This window comes from Coregonus clupeaformis, chromosome 21, assembly GCF_020615455.1.
Source record: "Coregonus clupeaformis isolate EN_2021a chromosome 21, ASM2061545v1, whole genome shotgun sequence".
Taxonomy (NCBI): Eukaryota; Metazoa; Chordata; class Actinopteri; order Salmoniformes; family Salmonidae; genus Coregonus; species Coregonus clupeaformis.
The window spans coordinates 50,940,627-50,963,568 of NC_059212.1; the positions used below are offsets into that span (position 1 = coordinate 50,940,627).

The window sequence follows — 22,942 nt, forward strand, 5'->3', positions numbered from 1 at the left end:
TGTATCCCTCTCAATGATGGAAAAGCAGTGCAGTTGTAGGACCTGGGTGTGTTCAGTGCTGAAGAGGTATGATCAGACTCACTCAGGATGGGGGGAGTCGTCACAGAGAGAGAGCTTTTCCTGCTGTGCTCTCTCTTTGATCCCGTAAAAGTCCTGCTGGAACTGCTTGAGGATGCCCTACACCATTACTCTCCCAGACTTGTACATGTTGACAGAGGTTGTTTCAGTTTCCTCGATGTCTAGTATTCTGAGTTTCCACCCTGGGTTTCCTCTCTTGACATCGGGGTAGTGTGCTCTTATAGTACTGTGCCATGCCAGGGGATGGTCTGTGTGGAAAAAAGTTGCTTACGTTCCCCTCTTTGCAGCAGTCAGCAAATAGTGTCTCTGGATTGTCCTTGAGGAGCTTCTTTTTGTACTTATTCCGTGCAGTGTTATTTTTAAAATCCAAGGGGTACTGTTCTGTGATGACATCTGCACAGGGATAAGCCATAGCGCAGGGGGCTTCAAAGGCCTTTGTATTTGGGTGGGGGAGGCTGTGAAACTCTTCTGCCATTGTTAGGCTCAAGAGTTTTCACACATCTCACTTCACACTTCAGTGCTAATTGAAGTTGCAGCCAGGACTGATCAGTCCTAGCAGCTTGGTAGCTTAGTATCAAATCAATTCAAATGTTATTTGCCACATGCGCCGAATACAACAGGTGTAGACATTACAGTGAAATGCTTACAATAAAATAGAAAAAGTGTTAAGTAAAAAAATAAAAGCAAATAACTAAAGAGCAGCAGTAAAATAAAATAACAGTAGGGAGGCTATATACAGGGGGGTACCGGTGCAGAGTCAATGTGTGGGGGCACCGGCTAGTCGAGGTAATTGAGGTAATATGTACATGTGGGTAGAGTTAAAGTGACTATGCATAAATAATAAACAGAGTAGCAGCAGCGTAAAAGAGGGGGATGGGGTGGGGGTGGGAGGACAGTGCAAATAGTCTGGGTAGCCATGATTAGCTGTTCAGAAGTCTTATGGCTTGGGGTTAGAAGCTGTTGAGAAGCCTTTTGGACCTAGACTTGGCGCTCCGGTACCGCTTGCCGTGCGGTAGCAGAGAGAACAGTCTATGACTAGGGTAGCTGGAGTTTTTGACAATTTTGAGGGCCTTCTTCTGACACCGCCTGGTATAGAGGTCCTGGATGGCAGGAAGCTTGGCCCCAGTGATGTACTGGGCCGTACGCCCTACCCTCTGTAGTGCCTTGCGGTCGGAGGCCAAGCAGTTGCCATACCAGGTGGTGATGCAACCAGTCAGGATGCTCTCGATGGTGCAGCTGTATAACTTTTTGAGGATCTGAGGACCCATGCCAAATCTTTTCAGTCTCCTGAGGGGGAATAGGCTTTGTCGTGCCCTCTTCACGACTGTCTTGGTGTGTTTGGACCATGATAGTTTGTTGGTGATGTGGACACCAAGGAACTTGAAGCTCTCTAGCCTTATTTACTAAGCTTTATATAACACAATTACCTAGAGATTATTGTATTTTACTTTTTGGCTTCAGAAGTAGCTTCAGACTGAACATTACTCACTCAGTTTTGTGTTCCGATGGTATTTCCAGGTTTCTGCTGTGTTTCTTTTGCAGGTTTTGGTTTGTTAGAAGTTTTTTCTTGATAGTCCTCGGTAGTAAGAATCCATTCAGGTAATTTTGTCCAAAATCAAGGTTTTAGGTATGGAAATGTGGTTTGAAGGTTTTATGTACAAGGTAGTATCCTGTATAAATCCTTACTTTGTAAAACAATATTTGGAAGTTGATCAAATATTTTGTTAGCCTACAGCAGACAGATTATAGTCTTCTCTTTTCAGCAGGAGCCATTTGGTTTCCAACCTGTGTTTCCCCACGATTGTATTTGAAATATTGCAAAAGGCCTGTTTTGTCTGCATACTGTTCACTGACAGATTTGCTGTGCGTTCCCGATTATTTGGCCCAAAAAAACTATTGAAAAGCTATTGATCCTCTGTGGCTAAATGATGGCCATTTTCATGGTGTAGCAGGCTATTCTGAATTATTTCATTTATTTCTGAACAGACAGCAGTTATTCTATAACTTTGGCAAATGCATTTAAATTCATCAGGGGTGCTGCAGCTCCTCCAGAACCCTTCGCGCAGCTAAGATTCTATAAATAAATAAATGATGAAGTGCAATGGTGGAGATGAGAGTTGCAGGCTCATGTCTATCAGAGCAGAGATAGGGAGAGGGATCATAGAAAGTGAATCTCATTCTAGTTCTGTGAGAGATACATAGAGGTGCCAGGATCCGGCTCAAATTAAGCACTGAATAGTCTTTTATGCGTTAATAACCATGTGAGACACTGCATTGCACTGCACTCTCCCCTACATGTAGCCATATATATTAACTTAAAAACAGAAGACGTTTTACGATCCAAATTCTTTATTTAGATCGTAAAACGTATTTTTTGTAAATAGATATTGCTACCTTACATGCAGTCTAGAATATACATAGGTATTTATAGGCCAGTGCTAATTCTACCAATTTTGAAGGGCTGCTGTAGTCTTCTATTTACGGTAATAAATACTTACCTCATGAGTTGAACGGAAGAGCTATTGCAATTGCGCACACATTATCTACTCACTACATTGTTGCCATTTATCAACATCTACGGATTGTTTATTGCACATTTTGTACTATTTCCTTTACACAGAGAATACACATCTGTTATTTGGGCTGGACAAGATGGCGAGCTGCAATTTTCAGGCGCAGTTGGTATCCGTTATGGAGGTATTAGCTAAAGCAGCTGTAGCAGAAATAAACAAACGTGTAGATGATAGCTGTGCAGTTATACGTTTGGAAATGACCCAAAGCCAGCGAGATATTGATGTACTGAAAAGGAAATGGCAAATGATGGAAAGCGAGCTGAAGAAGAAACGAGGACGAAAAGGTAGTTTATGTGTTATTTTTCATGGTAAATTAATAGCTGGAGAGTGGAGACCCGACGTTGAATTTAATTGGATTCAACGTCGGGCATAAATGAGCGTTTGGATCAGGAAAGTTAACTCTCACGACCTCTACCTTACAAGCCAGAATTTTGAATACAATTATATTTGAACTTACTTTACCGGTTGTCCGTGCAGTTGGTCCATTTGCAGGTAGGAATGTGAGAAATATATCCACAGGAAAGTATAATTAAATGAACTTTTCAAAGTGCTGGTTGTGTGTTCAGATTTCTATCACCTGAATTATGCGCATAACGCCTCGATCACACTGACAGGGTTGTTGCGATTTGGGACACCAGAAGTGCATTCATTTCCAATAGAATGCTACGTTTGCCTTGCAGTATTGCATTGCAGTGGCCTGTGTGGTGTATACTGTGGATTTATCTAACTTATACATCAAATTGTATGCCTAGAATGCTTGACAGAAATGGTAGCAGAAAGTAAATGTTGATGCTGCCTACCATTTTGCGCAAAAACATGGTAGGTGTGATCAAGGCGTAATGGATGGTGAAATCCCTGAGCGATTTCCTTCCTCTCTAGCAACTGAGTTCGGAAGGACGCCTGTATCTTTGTAGTGACTGGGTGTATTGATACACCATCCAAAGTGTAATTTAATAACTTCACCATGCTCAAAGGGAGTTTCAATGTCTGCTTATTTTGTTTTTACCCATCTACCAATAGGTGCATTGGAAAACCTCTTTGGTTTTTGTGGTTCAATCTGTGTTTCAAATTCACTGCTCGACTGAGGGACCTTACAGATAATTGTATGTGTGGGGCACAGAGATGATGTAGTCATTCAAAAAATAATGTTAAACACTGTTATTGCACACAGAATGAGTGCATGCAACTTATTATGTGACTTGTTAAGCAAATTTTTACTCCTGAACTTATTTAGGCTTGCCATAACAAAGGGGTTGAATGCTTATTGACTCAAGACATTTCAGCTTTTCATTTAAAATTAATTCGTAAACATTTCTAAAAACATAATTCCACTTTGACATTATGGGGTGTTGTGTGGGCCAGTGACACTAAATCTCAATTTAATCCATTCAGGCTGTAACACAATAAAATGTGGAAAAGGTCAATGGGTGTGAATACTTTCTGAAGGCACTGTATGTACAGCTGAAGTCAGAAGTTTACATACACTTAGGTTGGAGTCATTAAAACTCGTTTTTCAACCACTCCACATATTTTTTGTTAAGAAACTATAGTTTTGGCAAGTCGGTTAGGACATCTACTTTCTGCATGACACAAGTAATTTTTCCAACAATTGTTTACTGACAGATTATTTCACTTATAATTCACTGTATCACAATTCCAGTGGGTCAGAAGTTTACATACACTAAATTGACTGTGCCTTTAAACAGCTTAGAAAATTCCAGAAAATGATGTCATGGTTTTAGAAGCTTCTGATAGGCTAATTGACATAATTTGAGTCAATTGGAGGTGTACCTGTTGATGTATTTCAAGGCCTACCTTCAAACTCAGTGCCTCTTTGCTTGACATCATTGGAAAATCTAAAGATATCAGCCAATTGTAGACCTCCACAAGTCTGGTTCATCCTTGGGAGCAATTTCCAAACGACTGAAGGTACCACGTTCATCTGTACAAACAATAGTGCGCAAGTATAAACAACATGGGACCACGCAGCTGTCATACCGCTCAGGAAGGAGACGCGTTCTGTCTCCTAGAGATTAACGTACTTTGGTGCGAAAAGTGCAAATCAATCCCAGAACAACAGCAAAGGACCTTGTGAAGATGCTGGAGGAAACAGGTACAAAAGTATCTATATCCACAGTAAAACAAGTCCTATATCGACATAACCTGAAAGGCCGCTCAGTAAGGAAGAAGCCACTGCCATAAAAAAGCCAGACTACGGTTTGCAACTGCACATGGGGACAAAGATCGTACCTTTTGGAGAAATGTCCTCTGGTCTGATGAAACAAAGAGAACTGTTTAGCCATAATGACCATCGTTATGTTTGGAGGAAAAAGGGGGTACCTTACAAGCCGAAGAACACCATCCCAACCGTGAAGCACAGGGGTGGCAGCATCATGCTGTGGGGGTGCTTTGCTGCAGGAGGGACTGGTGCACTTCACAAAATAGATGGCATCATGAGGAAGGAAAATTATGTGGATATATTGAAGCAACATCTCAAGACAGTCAGGAAGTTAAAGCTTGGTCGCAAATGGGTCTTCCAAATGGACAATGACCCCAAGCATACTTCCAAAGTTGTGGCAAAATGGCTTAAGGACAACAAAGTCAAGGTATTGGAGTGGCCATCACAAAGCCCTGACCTCAATCCTATAGAACATTTGTGGGTAGAACTGAAAATGTGTGTGCGAGCAAGGAGGCCTACAAACCTGACTCAGTTACACCAGCTCTGTCAGGAGGAATGGGCCAAAATTCATCCAACTTATTGTGGGAAGCTTGTGGAAGGCTACCTGAAACGTTTGACCCAAGTTAAACAATTTAAAGGCAATGCTACCAAATACTAATTGAGTGTATGTAAACTTCTGACCCACTGGGAATGTGATGAAAGAAATAAAAGCTGAAATAAATCATTCTCTCTACTATTATTCTGACATTTCACATTCTTAAAATAAAGTGGTGATCCTAACTGACCTAAGACAGGGAATGTTTACTAGGATTAAATGTTAGGAATTGTGAAAAACTGAGTTTAAATGTATTTGGCTAAGGTGTATGTAAACTTCCGACTTCAACTGTACATACACAACCTGCATATTTTCTCATCAGGCCACAGAGGTTCCCTCCAGATTGGTCTTTCCAATCCGTGATAGTTTGCCAGCCCTGCCACATCTGTCAAGCGTCAGAGCCGGCATAGTAGGATAGTCCTGTATTGACGCTTTGCCTGTTTGATGGCTTGTCAGAGTTCATAGCGGGATTTCTTAAAATCATCCGGATTAGTGTCCTGCTCCTTGAAAGCGGCAGCTCTAGCCTTTAGCTCAGTGCTGATGTTGCCTGTAATCCATGGCTTCTGGTTGGGGTATGTACAGTGGGGAGAACAAGTATTTGATACACTGCCGATTTTGCAGGTTTTCCTACTTACAAAGCATGTAGAGGTCTGTAATTTTTATCATAGGTACACTTCAACTGTGAGAGGCGGAAATCTAAAACAAAAATCCAGAAAATCAAATTGTAGGATTTTTAAGTAATTAATTTGCATTTTATTGCATGACATAAGTATTTGATACATCAGAAAAGCAGAACTTTAATATTTGGTACAGAAACCTTTGTTTGCAATTACAGAGATCATACGTTTCCTGTAGGTATTGACCAGGTTTGCACACACTGCAGCAGGGATTTTGGCCCACTCCTCCATACAGACCTTCTCCAGATCCTTCAGGTTTCGGGGCTGTCACTGGGCAATACGGACTTTCAGCTCCCTCCAAAGATTTTCTATTGGGTTCAGGTCTGGAGACTGGCTAGGCCACTCCAGGACCTTGAGATGCTTCTTACGGAGCCACTCCTTAGTTGCCCTGGCTGTGTGTTTCGGATCTTTGTCATGCTGGAAGACCCAGCCACGACCCATCTTCAATGCTCTTACTGAGGGAAGGAGGTTGTTGGCCAAGATCTCGCGATACATGGCCCCATCCATCCTCCCCTCAATACGGTGCAGTCGTCCTGTCCCCTTTGCAGAAAAGCATCCCCAAAGAATGATGTTTCCACCTCCATGCTTCACGGTTAGGATGGTGTTCTTGGGGTTGTACTCATCCTTCTTCTTCCTCCAAACACGGCAAGTGGAGTTTAGACCAAAAAGCTCAATTTTTGTCTCATCAGACCACATGACCTCCCATTCCTCCTCTGGATCATCCAGATGGTCATTGGCAAACTTCAGACGGGCCTGGACATGCGCTGGCTTGAGCAGGGGGACCTTGCGTGCGCTGCAGGATTTTAATCCATGACGGCGTAGTGTGTTACTAATGGTTTTCTTTGAGACTGTGGTCCCAGCTCTCTTCAGGTCATTGACCAGGTCCTGCTGTGTAGTTCTGGGCTGATCCCTCACCTTCCTCATGATCATTGATGCCCCACGAGGTGAGATCTTGCATGGAGCCCCAGACCGAGGGTGATTGACCGTCATCTTGAACTTCTTCAATTTTCTAATAATTGCGCCAACAGTTGTTGCCTTCTCACCAAGCTGCTTGCCTATTGTCCTGTAGCCCATCCCAGCCTTGTGCAGGTCTACAATTGTATCCCTGATGTCCTTACACAGCTCTCTGGTCTTGGCCATTGTGGAGAGGTTGGAGTCTGTTTGATTGAGTGTGTGGACAGGTGTCTTTTATACAGGTAACGAGTTCAAACAGGTGCAGTTAATACAGGTAATGAGTGGAGAACAGGAGGGCTTCTTAAAGAAAAACTAACAGGTCTGTGAGAGCCGGAATTCTTACTGGTTGGTAGGTGATCAAATACTTATGTCATGCAATAAAATGCAAATTAATTACTTAAAAATCATACAATGTGATTTTCTGGATTTTTGTTTTAGATTCCATCTCTCACAGTTGAAGTGTACCTATGATAAAAATTACAGACCTCTACATGCTTTGTAAGTAGGAAAACCTGCAAAATCGGCAGTGTATCAAATACTTGTTCTCCCCACTGTACATACAGTTACTGTGGGGACAACATCGTTGATGCACTTATTAATGAAGCCGGTGATTCTTCAATGTTATCAGATGAATCCCAGAACATTTTCCTATATATACAGAAGTATGTGGACACCCCTTCAAATTAGTGGATTTGGCGATTTCAGCCACACCTGTTGCTGACAGGTGTATAAAATCGAGCACACAGCCATGCAATCTCCATAGCCAAACATTGACAGTAGAATGGCCTTAATGAAAAGCTCAGTGACTTTACATGTGGCACCGTCATAGGATGCCACCTTTCCAAGTCAGTTCATCAAATTTCTGCCCTGCTAGAGCTGCGCCGGTCAACTGTAAGTGCTGTTATTGTGAAGTGGAAATGTATAGGAGCAACAATGGCTCAGCCGCCAAGCGGTAGGCCGCACAAGCTCACAAATCAGGACTGCCGAGTGCTGAAGCGCGTAGCGCGTAAAAATCGCCTATCCTCGGTTGCAACACTCACTACCGAGTTCGAAACTGCCTCTGGAAGCAACGTTAGCACAATAACTGTTCGTCGGGAGCTTCATGAAATGGGTTTCCATGGCCGAGCAGCCGCACACAAGCCTAAGATCACCATGTGCAATGCCAAGCGTCGGCTGAAGTGTTGTAAAGCTTGCCACCATTGGACTCTGGAGTAGTGGAAACGTGTTCTCTGGAGTGATGAATCACGCTTCACCATCTGTCAGTCCAACGGACGAATCTGGGTTTGACGGATGCCATGAGAACGCTACCTGACCGAATGCATAGTGCCAACTGTAAAGTTGGGTGGAGGAGGAATAATGGTCTGGGGCTGTTTTTCATGGTTCGGGCTAGGCCCCTTAGTTCCAGTGAAGGAAAATCTTAACACTACAACATTTACATTTACATTTTAGTCATTTAGCAGACGCTCTTATCCAGAGCGACGTACAGTTAGTGAGTGCATACATCATTTTTTATACTGGCCCCCCATGGGAATCGAACCCACAACCATGGCGTTGCAAACGCCATGATCTACCAACTGAGCTACATCCCTGCCGGCCATTCCCTCCCCTACCCTGGACGACTCTGGGCCAATTGTGCGCCGCCCCATGGGTCTCCCGGTCGTGGCCGGCTACGACAGAGCCTAGATTCGAACCAGGATCTCTAGTGGCACAGCCTTAGACCACTGCGCCACTCGGGAGACTACAACATACAATGAGATTGTAGACAATTCTGTGTTTCCAACTTTGTGGCAACAGTTTGGGGAAGGCCCTTTGCTGTTTCATCATGACAATGCCCCCGTGCACAAAGTGAGGTCCATACAGAAATGGTTTGTCGAGATCGGTGTGGAAGAACTTGTCTGGCCTGCACAGAGCCCTGATCTCAACCCCATCTAACAACTTTGGGATGAATTAGAATGCCGACTGCGAGCCAGGCCTAATCGCCCAACATCAGTGCCCGACCTCACTAATGCTCTTGTGGCTGAATGGAAGCAAGTCCTTGCAGCAATGTTCCAACATCTAGAGGAAAGCCTTCCCAGAACAGTGTAGGCTGTTATAGCAGCAAAGGGGGAACCAACTTCATATTAATGCCGATGATTTTGGAATGAGATGTTCGATGAGCAGGTGTCCACATACTTTTGGTCATGTAAAGTACCTGCAAAAGGAACAAATACACGGACAACCAGTAAAGTAAGTTAAAATATTATTTTATTCGACATTCTGGCTCAGAGGTCGTGAGAGGAAACTTTCCTGATCCAAAAGCTAATTTATGCCCGACGTAGAATTCAATGAAATTCAACATCGGGTCTCCGGGCTAGTAAATTGATTGCATATGCGAAACCCAAATGTGTGAGTAGCCCTAATATTTGACTGAATACAATTATTTTCCAGTTTTTTACCCCATGGCATCAGAGAGATCTTCATATCCAGTCAAGATTGTTTTGAACAAGCAGAGGAGTAGCTCACAGTGGAGAGACAGAGAGATGGCTGTTGAAGAGGACTCTCAACCCCAGGTGTGATGCATCACCTTTTACAACAACAGAGACCTGATCTCTTGGATCAATTCTGCTATTGGAATATCAGGAGAATTTACCACTTGTGTGATTCATGAGTATGAAAATGGTTAGATATGGTTTGTGTCCAGAGTAATAACCTCAGTCCCCTGTTACAGCCTACAGATGTGGAGCAGAGAGAGGATACTGAACCCATACTGATCAAAGATGAGGAAACAGCAGAGGACGTGTGGAAGACTGACCCTCAGGAAGAGCTCAGGGTCACTGGAGAGGGTGGGTGCGACCATAAGGGGTACTGCTCTGTCTGTCTATGGAAGACTGTGGGGGGTGGGGTGTGGTGGTATGCACGTTCCAAATTGCTACATTGGTGTTTTATGTTCTGGCATATAGAGCGCATGTACAGTTGAAGTCGGAAATGTACATACACTTAGGTTGGAGTCATTAAAACTCATTTTTCAACCATTTCTTGTTAACAAACTATAGTTTTGGCAAGTCGGTTAGGACATCTACTTCGTGCAAGACACAAGTAATTTTTCCAACAATTGTTTACAGACAGATTATTTCACTTATAATTCACTGTATACAATTCCAGTGGGTCAGAAGTTTACATACACTAAGTTGACTGTGCCTTTTAAACAGCTTGGAAAATTCCAGAAAATGATGTCATGGCTTTAGAAGCTTCTGATAGGCTAATTGGCATAATTTGAGTCAATTGGAGGTGTACCTGTTGATGTATTTCAAGGCCTACCTTCAAACTCAGTGCCTCTTTGACATCATTGGAAAATCAAATGAAATCAGCCAAGACTTCAGCAAAAAAATTGTAGACCTCCACATGTCTGGTTCATCCTTGGGAGCAATTTCCAAACGCCTGAAGGTATCACGTTCATCTGTACAAACAATAATACTCAAGTATAAACACCATGGGACCACGCAGCCGTCATACCGCTCAGGAAGGAGACGTGATCTGTCTCCTAGAGATGAACGTACTTTGGTGCGAAAAGTGCAAATAAATCCCAGAACAACAGCAAAGGACCTTGGGAAGATGCTGGAGGAAACCGGTACAAAAATATCTATATCCACAGTAAAACGAGTCCTATATCGACATAACCTGAAAGGCCGCTCAGCAAGGAAGAAGCCACTGCTCCAAAACCGCCATACAAAAGCTAGACTACGGTTTGTAACTGCACATGGGGACAAAGATTGTACTTTTTGGAGAAATGTCCTCTGGTCTGATGAAACAAAAATAGAACTGTTTGGCCATAATGACCATCATTATGTTTGGAGGAAAAAGGGGATGGCTTGCAAGCCGAAGAACACCATCCCAACCGTGAAGCACGGGGGTGGCAGCATCATGCTGTGGGGGTGCTTTGCTGCAGGAGGGACTGGTGCACTTCACAAAATAGATGACATCATTAGGAAGGAAACTTATGTGGATATATTGAAGCAACATCTCAAGACATCAGTCAGGAAGTTAAAGCTTGGTCGCAAATGGGTCTTCCAAATGGACAATGACCCCAAGCATACTTCCAAAGTTGTGGCAAAATAGCTTAAGGACAACAAAGTCAAGGTATTGGAGTGGCCATCACAAAGCCCTGACCTCAATCCTATAGAAAATGTGTGGGCAGAACTGAAAAAGCGTGTGCGAGCAAGGAGGCCTACAAACCTGACTCCATTACACCAGCTCTGTCAGGAGGAATGGGCCAAAATTCACCCAACTTATTGTGGGAAGCTTGTGGAAGGCTACCCGAAACGTTTGACCCAAGTTAAACAGTTATAATAATAATAATAATATAATATGCCATTTAGCAGACGCTTTTATCCAAAGCGACTTACAGTCATGTGTGCATACATTTTTACGTATGGGTGGTCCCGGGGATCGAACCCACTACCCTGGCGTTACAAGCGCCATGCTCTACCAATTGAGCTACAGAGGACCACAGAGGACAATTTAAAGGCAATGCTACCAAATACTAATTGAGTGTATGTAAACTTCTGACCCACTGGGAATGTGATGAAAGAAATAAAAGCTGAAATAAATCATTCTCTCTACTATTATTCTGACATTTCACATTCTTAAAATAAAGTGGTGATCCTAACTGACCTAAGACAGGGAATCTTTACTAGGATAAAATGTCAGGAATTGTGAAAAACTGAGTTTAAATGTATTTGGCTAAGCTGTATGTAAACTTCCGACTTCAACTGTACACACAGTCAGTTCTAAAGCAGTCATGTTTTCCAACTGTTAAGGGTCTTTTGTAATGTTTATTTAATGTTTATCCCCAAATCTTTAGAGTCTGGTTCCAAGCCTGGGAAACCACCATCCTTTGAACAACGGCACTGTGATGAAGACTTCATCACACAACCCAACATATCTCCCAAAGACTCCGTGGAACATTACCCAAATTCTGATCGTCCAGAGGAACCAGGCACACTCCGGCTCGTTTCTACAGAGGTGTTCAGCACAGAGCAGCACCGGCCAGCCGAGGACAAGGACTCACTAGACCTAGTGATGGTGAAGGATGAGAAAGAGGAGGAGCTGGATCAGACCACGGCCCTGGCAGGACCTGACCAGTTTGTTATGGATGAGACTGATGGGCAGCTGTGGACCTCTGTGGATCCAGGCAGAGACGCTGACCCTGATGGCCACCCAGATTTCTCCTTTCATTCCACAGAAGAGTACTCTCAGAATATCTCAATTTTCCCATCTCATAGTGGGCTGCCATCCATTCCTACTATGACAGATGATGTGGGGCCATCGCTTCACTCTTCTATATGGAAACCACATGCTAACCTGTTCAGTGCAGGATCACACATGACAAGACATGTCAGGACATTGACTGATGAGACTAGACAACAGATGCCAGAGGGAGAGAGCAGCGAGAGGCTGAACTCAAATAATGAAGGAAATAGTTCAGCTCTACAGCCAAGGCAGCATCAATACGGGGCTTCAGAATCAACAGTGAGAATGAGTGAATGCATGACAGGGTCAAACATGGCCACCACCTCCACCTTCTCTGGATACAGCCTGAGTCGCAGTAGTTTTAACATGGTGAAGAGAATGAGGACTCAGTGGAGGTCGGGCGGCACCACCGAGAGGCGTTTCAGCTGCACCTTCTGTGGGAAGAGCTTCCAGCGTTTCTGCCAGCTCAAAGTACACCTCCGGAGTCACACCGGCGAGAAACCGTACAGTTGTGAAGAGTGTGGCAGGAGTTTCACCAAGCAGTGCAACCTGATCAGACATGCTGTGGTCCACAGCGGGGAGAAACCCTATCAGTGCACACAGTGTGGGAAATGCTTCACCCAGCGCTCCAACATGACGTCACATCAGAGAACTCACATAGGAGAGAGTCCAGTGTCTCAATATGTGGTACCCGCATACCCTGGGGATCCACACACAAGTTTAATGTAGTCTCAGAACAGATAGAACAAATAGGAGCATAATTGCATTATTTTCCGTTAACACTTTCTATGTAAATTCAGGTCCAGAAGGTATTTTGAGACATTTTGACACACTTTTTCTCCTAATTGATTTGTGAAATGGTTTTCATGTTTGACTGTTAACGGATCCTCACTTTTTTAAATAACCTATTTATTTACAACTGGTAACATTGTGTATTTCTACCACAAAATCATAAAAACCATGTTATATTCAATAAAATGTATTTCATGAAAGAGTCAATCTGCGCTTTTAGATCAATAATATATAGGAGCCATTTAGTATGTGTTGTCTAGTTAGTGTTTGACTATCTGGGATGTCACATCTTGCCACAAGGGACAGTCATATCAGGTCAGGTTGATAACTCAATTCAACTTGATTTTCAGAGTTCGATTTTGAAGTTACTCTGCTGCCTTAAAATATTAAGTTACTCTATGTCATCTCAAAACTAGGCAATCAAATATTTGTTTCAGTGCAATAAGCTATACATGTTCATACAACTTTACATTTTACATCTGGAAACTACACTTTTACTGTGTACATTGTCTAAACTGACACCACTGGGACTGTAAATCTGGTCAAGGATCATTAGATACTGTAGATGGCTAAATAGATAAGAGAAATAGATTATGATTGGTCGTTTCTATGATTTACTGGTTCATTGATTTGCCAATCAACAGGGATGGAGATAATGGGGAAGAATTACAGAAAGAGAACGTGAGAGAGAAAGAGAGAGCAGGAAGTCAACGGGAAGTTTAGTGATTTTTTTTCATCGCTTGCTTTTGCCTGTGTAGAGTCAAGGTCTTACATCTCCTTACTCTTTCTTATTCTTGTTCTTACCTCAGTCATCCCGAAACATGAGAGGAGTAACAGTGACAGTGTGTTAGGGGTGGGATGGTAGGGGTCAGGGGGATGAAGAGGTGGAGTCAGGCTCAGGCGTCATGTTCTACGACGGGCCTGCAGTCACAACGACGTACAATTCAACTGACTTCCGCTGCAGTGAGAGGGCCACAATGGCTGCGAGAGGCAGGGAGGAGAAGGCCTTTATCGGTCACAGAGAACAGCCAGAGCTGTGGTTAGGGGTGTCAGGGTGTCCATCAGCATAATCATACACATTGTGATACATATTTTGAATCATATGTAAACAAGTTGTTATATGAATAATTTATTAACTGCACTGTTATTCTGTGTCCTGTCTCCAGAGTTGGGGGTGTGTGGAGAAACGTGGTTCAAGCAGCCACCAAACGTCAACTCCTGGAGCAGCAGGAAAGCTGTAAGACCTCTCCCTTTTCCTCTGATGAAACTGATGTCTTTTTCGAATGATGATTATTTTTATGGATTTTCCCTAGGCACACAGTGACAGGATCAGTGTACTGCGACTCCCCAACAGCACGATCGTGATCTTGGCCTCCCATGACAAAACGGTCAAAATGTGGGGCAGAAACACCAAGAAACAGATGCATGTCATTCTATCGCATTCAAATAATTTCACAAAGAATAGATTAAAATGTAAATGAATAGTCACAGTAATGCACTGTTTGTGTATGTTTGCTTACACTATCTCTCTTTATCTCTGTACAGGCAGTGGTGGAAAAAGTACTAAATTGTCATACTTGAGTAAAAGTAAAGATACCTTAATAGAAAATGACTCAAGTAAAAGTGAAAGTCACCCAGTAAAATACTACTTGGGTGAAAGTCTAAAAGTATTCGGTTTTTATTATTTTCTTTTACCTTTATTTAACTAGGCAAGTCAGTTAAGAACAAATTCTTATTTACAATGACGGCCTACACCGGCCAAACCCGGACAATTGTGCGTCGCCCTATGGTACATATACTTAAGTATCAAAAGTACATGGAATTGCGAAAATGTACTTACAGTTGAAGTTGGAAGTTTACATACACTTAGGTTGGAGTCATTAAAACTAGTTTTTCAACCACTCCACAAATTTCTTGTTAACAAACTATAGTTTTGGCAAGTCGGTTAGGACATCTACTTTGTGCATGACACAAGTAATTTTTCCAACAATTGTTTACAGACAGATTATTTCACTTTTAATTCACTGTATCGCAATTCCAGTGGGTCAGAAGTTTATATACACTAAGTTGACTGTGCTTTTAAACAGCTTGGAAAATTCCAGAAAATGATGTCATGGCTTTAGAAGCTTCTGAAAGGCTAATTGACATCATTTGATTCAATTGGAGGTGTACCTGTGGATGTATTTCAAGGCCTACAGTGAGGGGAAAAAAGTATTTGATCCCCTGCTGATTTTGTATGTTTGCCCACTGACAAAGAAATGATCAGTCTATAATTTTAATGGTAGGTTTATTTGAACAGTGAGAGACAGAATAACAACAAAAAAATCCAGAAAAACGCATGTCAATAATGTTATAAATTGATTTGCATTTTAATGAGGGAAATAAGTATTTGACCCCCTCTCAATCAGAAAGATTTCTGGCTCCCAGGTGTCTTTTATACAGGTAACAAGCTGAGATTAGGAGCACTCCCTTTAAGAGTGTGCTCCTAATCTCAGCTCGTTACCTGTATAAAAGACTCCTGTCCACAGAAGCAATCAATCAATCAGATTCCAAACTCTCCACCATGGCCAAGACCAAAGAGCTCTCCAAGGATGTCAGGGACAAGATTGTAGACCTACACAAGGCTGGAATGGGCTACAAGACCATCGGCAAGCAGCTTGGTGGGAATGTGACAACAGTTGGTGCGATTATTCGCAAATGGAAGAAACACAAAATAACTGTCAATCTCCCTCGGCCTGGGGCTCCATGCAAGATCTCACCTCGTGGAGTTGCAATGATCATGAGAACGGTGAGGAATCAGCCCAGAACTACACGGGAGGATCTTGTCAATGATCTCAAGGCAGCTGGGACCATAGTCACCAAGAAAACAATTGGTAACACACTACGCCGTGAAGGACTGAAATCCTGCAGCGCCCGCAAGGTCCCCCTGCTCAAGAAAGCACATATACAGGCCCGTCTGATGTTTGCCAATGAACATCTGAATGATTCAGAGGAGAACTGGGTGAAAGTGTTGTGGTCAGATGAGACCAAAATCGAGCTCTTTGGAATCAACTCGCCGTGTTTGGAGGAGGAGGAATGCTGCCTATGACCCCAAGAACACCATCCACACCGTCAAACATGGAGGTGGAAACATTATGCTTTGGGGGTGTTTTTCTGCTAAGGGGACAGCACAACTTCACCGCATCAAAGGGACGATGGACGGGGCCATGTACTGTCAAATCTTGGGTGAGAACCTCCTTCCCTCAGCCAGGGCATTGAAAATGGGTCGTGGATGGGTATTCCAGCATGACAATGACCCAAAACACACAGCCAAGGCAACAAAGGAGTGGCTCAAGAAGAAGCACATTTAAGGTCCTGGAGTGGCCTAGCCAGTCTCCAGACCTTAATCCCATAGAAAATCTGTGGAGGGAGCTGAAGGTTCGAGTTGCCAAACGTCGGGCTCGAAACCTTAATGACTTGGAGAAGATCTGCAAAGAGGAGTGGGACAAAATCCCTCCTGAGATCTGTGCAAACCTGATGGCCAACTACAAGAAACGTCTGACCTCTGTGATTGCCAACAAGGGTTTTGCCACCAAGTACTAAGTCATGTTTTGAAGAGGGGTCAAATACTTATTTCCCTCATTAAAATGCAAATCAATTTATAACATTTTTGACATGCGTTTTTCTGGATATTTTTTTGTTATTCTGTCTCTCACTGTTCAAATAAACCTACCATTAAAATTATAGACTGATCATGTCTTTGTCAGTGGGCAAACGTACAAAATCAGCAGGGGATCAAATACTTTTTTCCCTCACTGTACCTTCAAACTCAGCGCCTCTTTGCTTGACATCATAGGAAAATAAAAATGAATCAGCCAAGACCTCAGAAAACTAATTGTAGATCTCCACAAGTCTGGTTCATCCTTGGGAGCAATTTCCAAACGCCTGAAGGTACCACGTTCATCTGTACAAACAATAGTACGCAAGTATAAACACCATGGGACCATGCAGCCGTCATACCGCTCAGGAAGGAGACGCGTTCCTAGAGATGAACGTACTTTGGTGCGAAAAGTGCAACAACAGCAAAGGACATTGTGAAGATGCTGGAGGAAACAGGGACAAAAGTATCTATATCCATAGTAAAACGAGTCCTACATCGACATAACCTGAAAGGCCACTCAGCAAGGAAGACGCCACTGCTCCAAAACTGCCATAAAAAAGCCAGACTATGGTTTGCAACTGCACATTGGGACAAAGATCGTACCTTTTGGAGAAATGTCCTCTGGTCTGATGAAACAAAAATAGAACTGTTTAGCCATAATGACCATCGTTATGTTTGGAGGAAAAAGGGGGTACCTTGCAAACCAAAGAACACCATCCCAACCGTGAAGCACAGGGGTGGCAGCATCATGCTGTGGGGGTGCTTTGCTGCAGGAGGGACTGGTGCACTTCACAAAATAGATGGCATCATGAGGAAGGAAAATTATGTGGATATATTGAAGCAACATCTCAAGACATCAGTCAGAAAGTTAAAGCTTGGTCACAAATGGGTCTTCCAAATGGACAATGACCCCAAGCATACTTCCAAAGTTGTGGCAAAATGGCTTAAGGACAACAAAGTCAAGGTATTGGAGTGGCCACCACAAAGCCCTGACCTCAATCCTTTTAGAGAATTTGTGGGCAGAACTGAAAAAGTGTCTGCGAGCAAGGAGGCCTACAAACCTGACTCAGTTACACCAGCTCTGTCAGGAGGAATGGGCCAAAATTCACCCTACTTATTGTGGGAAGCTTGTGGAAGGCTACCAGAGACGTTTGACCCAAGTTAAACAATTTAAAGGCAATGCTACCAAATACTAATTGAGTGTATGTAAACTTCTGACCCACTGGGAATGTGATGAAAGAAATAAAAGCTGAAATAAATCATTCTCTCTACTATTATTCTGACATTTCAGATTCTTAAAATAAAGTGGTGATCCTAACTGACCTAAGACGGGGAATGTTTACTAGGATTAAATGTCAGGAATTGTGAAAAACTGAGTTTAAATGTATTTGGCTAAGGTGTATGTAAACTTCCGACTTCAACTGTAAGTATCAAAAGTACAAGTATAAACCATTTCAAATTCCTCATTAAGTAAACCAGATGGCACAATTTTATATTTTTTATAATTATTGGCGGATAGCCAGGGGCACAACAGTCAGACACAATTTACAAACGAAGCATTTGTTTTTAGTGAGTCCGCCAGATCAGAGGCAGTAGGGATGACCAGAGATGTTCTCTTGATAAGTGTGAACTGGACCATTTTCCTGTCAAAATGTAAAGTACTTTTGGGTGTCAGGGGAAAATGTATGGAGTAAAAAGTACATTATTCTTTAAGAATGTAGTGAAGTAAAAGTTGGCAAAATATAGAAACCCAAAAAAACTACTTAAGTAGTACTTTAAAGTATTTTTGCTTAAGTACTTTACACCACTGTGTACAGGTGTGTGCGGGTCCTGTTCTGGTCTTGGAGGTGAACCAACACTGCTCCAGGGAACTGGTGTGTGGCGATGCACTGGGCCAGCTCTACTTCCTCTCCTGGAGAGAATAACCCAGTGTACACACACAGTCCATTGTATACACACTCTGCTCCATACACACACATGCAATCATAATTAACTTACTCTCACACACAGATATATCAGTACTACTGTACTGTTATGCATATTCTCTCAGGCAGCTCAATCAACACTACCTGCTATCAACACTATATTCTACACACTATCTGATATGCATACTCTTTATCTAATACCTCTACTTATATATGTAAATGCATTAAAAAACTTAAGAGACAAACCTCAATGTAAATCAGCTCTAATGCATGTAGTATGCAATAGCTACTTGAAATATATAAATAACGTTTTTAATTTGAAGTTTACATGAAACTAGTTTATCGTCCTTTGTTCCCCAGCTGTGTGTCAAACAAGTTATATCCATTTTCTATCCTTTAATAAATACCATACCACATTTTCAGAATGGTTTCATTAGGTTGTGTGGATGAGAATGAAGATGACAATATTTGATCACACATAAACCATGAATTTGTATGAATGGTTGAAAAGTGTTTTTGTATTTTAAATAGCCTTGTATGCATTTATAATCATGTCAGCCACTGCACTGCACTCACCCCAACATGTAGCCATATATATTTACTAAAAACAGTTAGTTTTACTATCTGAATTCTTTGTCTTCTTTTTTTTTGTCAATAGATATGGCTGCCATACATGCAGGCGAGAATACGCCTAGCCCAAACGGCCGCAATATGGTGGTAATTTTCCTTTTACGTCGTTTGTAAGATGACAAACGACGTAAAAGGAATAATACCGCCATCTTGCGGCCGGTTGGGCTAGAATACACCCTGGTGCCTTGTCCGTGCCAAACTATACCAAATTCGAAGGGCTGTTGCAGTCTCATATTTACGGTAATACATACGTTACGAGTTGAACGGAAGTGCGATTACATACGCATCTCCCACTTCCAACATTGTTGCCATTTATCAACAACATTGTTTGCGTTAATCGATCTCTTCTTACACATGCCAAATTGGGCCAATACAACATTTGCCATAGTCTGAGAACTTGAAATAAACGGATTGTTTCTTACATATTGGCTAGCTAGATAATTATTATATTTACTTAATCACAGAGAATACTGGGCTAGACAAGATGGCCAGCTGCAATTTTCAGGCTCAGTTGGTATCCATTATGGAGGTATTAGCTAAAGCAGCTGTAGCAGAAATAAACAAACGTGTAGATGATAGCTGTGCCGTTATACGTTTGGAAATGACCCAAAGCCAGCAAGATATTTATGTACTGAAAAGGAAGTGTCAAATGATGGAGAGCGAGCTGAAGAAGATACGAGGACGAGTCAGGAGAAAAGGTAGTAGTTATTAATGGTAATTTGATTGCATCGTGGAACAACTGAAGAAAAACACAAATGTGTGAATAACCCTAATAACTGACTGAATACAATTTTCCAGGTTTTTACCCCATGTTATCAGAGGGATCTTCATATCCAGTCAATATTGTTTTGAACAAGCAAAGGAGTAACTCACAGTGGGGAGAAGACGAAATGGCTGTTGAAGAGGACTCTCAACCCCATGTGTGATACATTACCTTTTACAATTATAGAGACCTGACCTCTTGGATCAATTCTGTTATTGGAATATCTGAGAATTTACCGCTTTCGTGTGATTCATGAGTATGAAAAGCGTTAGATATGGTTTGTGTCCAGAGTAATAACCTCAGTCCCCTGTTACAGCCTACAGATGTGGAGCAGAGAGTGGAGACTGAACCCATACTGATCAAAGATGAGGAGACAGCAGAGGACGTGTGGAAGACTGACCCTCAGGAAGAGCTCAGGGTCACTGGAGAGGGTGGGTGTGACCATAAGGGGTACTGCTCTGTCTGTCTATGGAAGACTGTGTGGGTGTGGTGGTATGCGCGTTCCAAATTGCTACATTGGTGTTGGGTGTTTTATGTTCTGGCATATGGAGCGCACGGACACACAGTCAGTTCTAAAGCAGTCGTATTTTGCAACTGTTAAGGGTCTTTAATGTTTATTTTATGTTTATCCCCAAATCTTTAGAGTCTGGTTCCAAGCCTGGGAAACCACCACCCTTTGAACAACGGCACTGTGATGAGGACTTCATCACACAACCCAACATATCTCCTGAAGACTCAGTGGAACATTACCGCAATTCTGATCGTCCAGAGGAACCAGGCACTCCCCGCCTCATGTCTACAGAGGTGTTCAGCACAGAGCAGCACCGGCCAGCCGAGGACAAAGACTCACTAGACCTAGTGATGGTGAAGGATGAGAAAGAGGAGGAGCTGGATCAGACCACGGCCCTGGCAGGACCTGACCAGTTTGTTATGGATGAGACTGATGGGCAGCTGTGGACCTCTGTGGATACAGGCAGAGACACTGACCCTGATGGCCACCCAGATTTCTCCTTTCATGCCACAGAAGAGTACTCTCAGAATATCTCAATTTTCCCATCTCATAGTGGACTGCCATCCGTTCCTAATATGACAGATGATGTAGGGCCATCGCTTCACTCTTCTATATGGAAACCACATGCTAACATGTTCAGTGTAGCAAAACACATGACAAGACATGTCAGGACAATGGCTGATGAGATTGGACAACAGATGCCAGAGGGAGAGAGCAGCGAGAGGCTGAACTCAAATAATGAAGGAAATAGTTTAGCTCTACAGCCAATGCAGCATCAATACAGGGCTTCAGAATCAACAGTGAGATTGAGTGAGTGCATGACAGGGTCAAACATGGCCACCACCTCCACCTTCTCTGGATACAGCCTGAGTCACAGTAGTTTTAACATGGTGAAGAGAATGAGGACTCAGTGGAGGTCGGGCGGCACCACCGAGAGGCGTTTCAGCTGCACCTTCTGTGGGAAGAGCTTCCAGCGTCTCTGCCAGCTCAAAGTACACCTCCGGAGTCACACCGGAGAGAAACCGTACACCTGCGAACAGTGTGGCAGGAGTTTCACCCAGCAGTGCAACCTGATCAGACATGCTGTGGTCCACACCGGGGAGAAGCCCTATGAGTGCACACAGTGTGGGAAATGCTTCACCCGGCGCTCCAAAATGACATTACATCAGAGAACTCACACTCGAGAGAGTCCAGTGTCTCAATACATTGTACCCGCATACCCTGGGGATCCACACACAAGTTTAATGTAGTCTCAGAAATAATAATAATATGCCATTTAGCAGACGCTTTTATCCAAAGCGACTTACAGTCATGGACAGATGGAACAAATTGGAACATCATTTAATAGTTTTTCTGTAACACTTTCTATGTGAAAATGTGGTACAGAAGGTATTTTGACAAGCTTTTCCTCCCAATTGATTTGTGGTTTTCTTGTTTGACGACTTGATTTTATAAGAGTCAATCTGCGCTTTTAGATCAATAATAATAATACATGGGACCTATATAGCGCTTTTCAATGACCCAAAGTCGCTTTACAATTGTAGAAACAAACAAAAACAGCAGGGAGAAAAACATGAAACAAAGAGAAGGGGGTAGGGGCTTAAAGTAGGGAAAGGAGTGTGATGTGTCTGTGTAGGGCCTTTTGTCAATTAGATTTGCTCAACTCCTGCGTCTTCTCCCTAGTCCTCTCTCGCCTGCTTTTGAAAAGGTCAAAGGTAATGGAGGAGAGGGGGCGAGGAGAGTGATGTGGACGAGAATGTGCTTTTATGAAATGAGACGGTCCTTATCCACTCGCGCGTCATCAGGCAAATGATGTTTTCCGAGGTGGATTCCAAAATAAATATGTAAAGTGATTTTTTTTTAACGAATTAAGTTAGTTGTGCAATACATTTTATAGATAAAGGATAATTAGCATATCGTTTTTAAATGTATGCATGCTTTTCTCCAACGACAATACAACAGCTGATTCAAAGGGTGTGTGGCAGATATCAAAACTCTTCTGCGCTAGGATACACTTGTGCTTCCTCTCCAAAAGGGGGCTATCAAGAAGGGGAAGAAGTCTTAGTTTGCCTACTAAAGAATAGATTACCACAGTATGAGTCATAATATCCATAAAACCTAGCGGTCAAACAGGGAAATGGTTTCAATTGTTTTTCCACCATTAATTGTTCTTAACTTAAAATAAGGGCTGTGTTTGGTGTAGGCTTACCTCGGGATGATGTTTTGATAACCGTGTAAATATCTATAGGACAAGGTGACTTTATCAATATATTTGCCTGTATTTACCCCCCAAAAATGCAATGTTAATTAGCTGCTAATGTGGCTATCATAAAGAACTACAAATGCCATGATGATCTGGACAGGACTGCCAAATCGAGACAAAGGTAAGAATCTCT

At 42.7% G+C, this 22,942-nt stretch overlaps 2 protein-coding genes across 3 annotated transcripts; both read left to right on the plus strand.

Annotated features, from left to right (window-relative positions):
• The first annotated feature begins 2,480 nt into the window (after positions 1–2,480).
• On the plus strand, positions 2,481–14,236 carry LOC123480970 (zinc finger and SCAN domain-containing protein 2-like). 2 transcript variants are annotated; one of them, XM_041842816.2, is made up of 4 exons: positions 2,548–2,935; positions 9,484–9,605; positions 9,764–9,878; positions 11,897–14,236. In XM_041842816.2, the coding sequence occupies exons 1-4, from the start codon at positions 2,731–2,733 to the stop codon at positions 13,012–13,014; spliced, it is 1,560 nt and encodes a 519-aa protein (XP_041698750.1). In that variant the 5' UTR covers positions 2,548–2,730; the 3' UTR covers positions 13,015–14,236. The 2 variants fall into 2 exon arrangements, with proteins under 2 accessions (XP_041698751.1, XP_041698750.1); XM_041842817.2 differs by lacking the exons at positions 9,484–9,605; positions 9,764–9,878 and having other exon boundaries at positions 2,481–2,935.
• Positions 14,237–19,421: 5,185 nt separating this feature from the next.
• Positions 19,422–22,698, plus strand: LOC121535599 (zinc finger protein 544-like). The gene is made up of 4 exons (XM_041842821.2): positions 19,422–19,970; positions 20,071–20,192; positions 20,352–20,466; positions 20,679–22,698. The coding sequence occupies exons 1-4, from the start codon at positions 19,757–19,759 to the stop codon at positions 21,794–21,796; spliced, it is 1,569 nt and encodes a 522-aa protein (XP_041698755.1). The 5' UTR covers positions 19,422–19,756; the 3' UTR covers positions 21,797–22,698.
• The last annotated feature ends 244 nt before the right edge of the window (positions 22,699–22,942 follow it).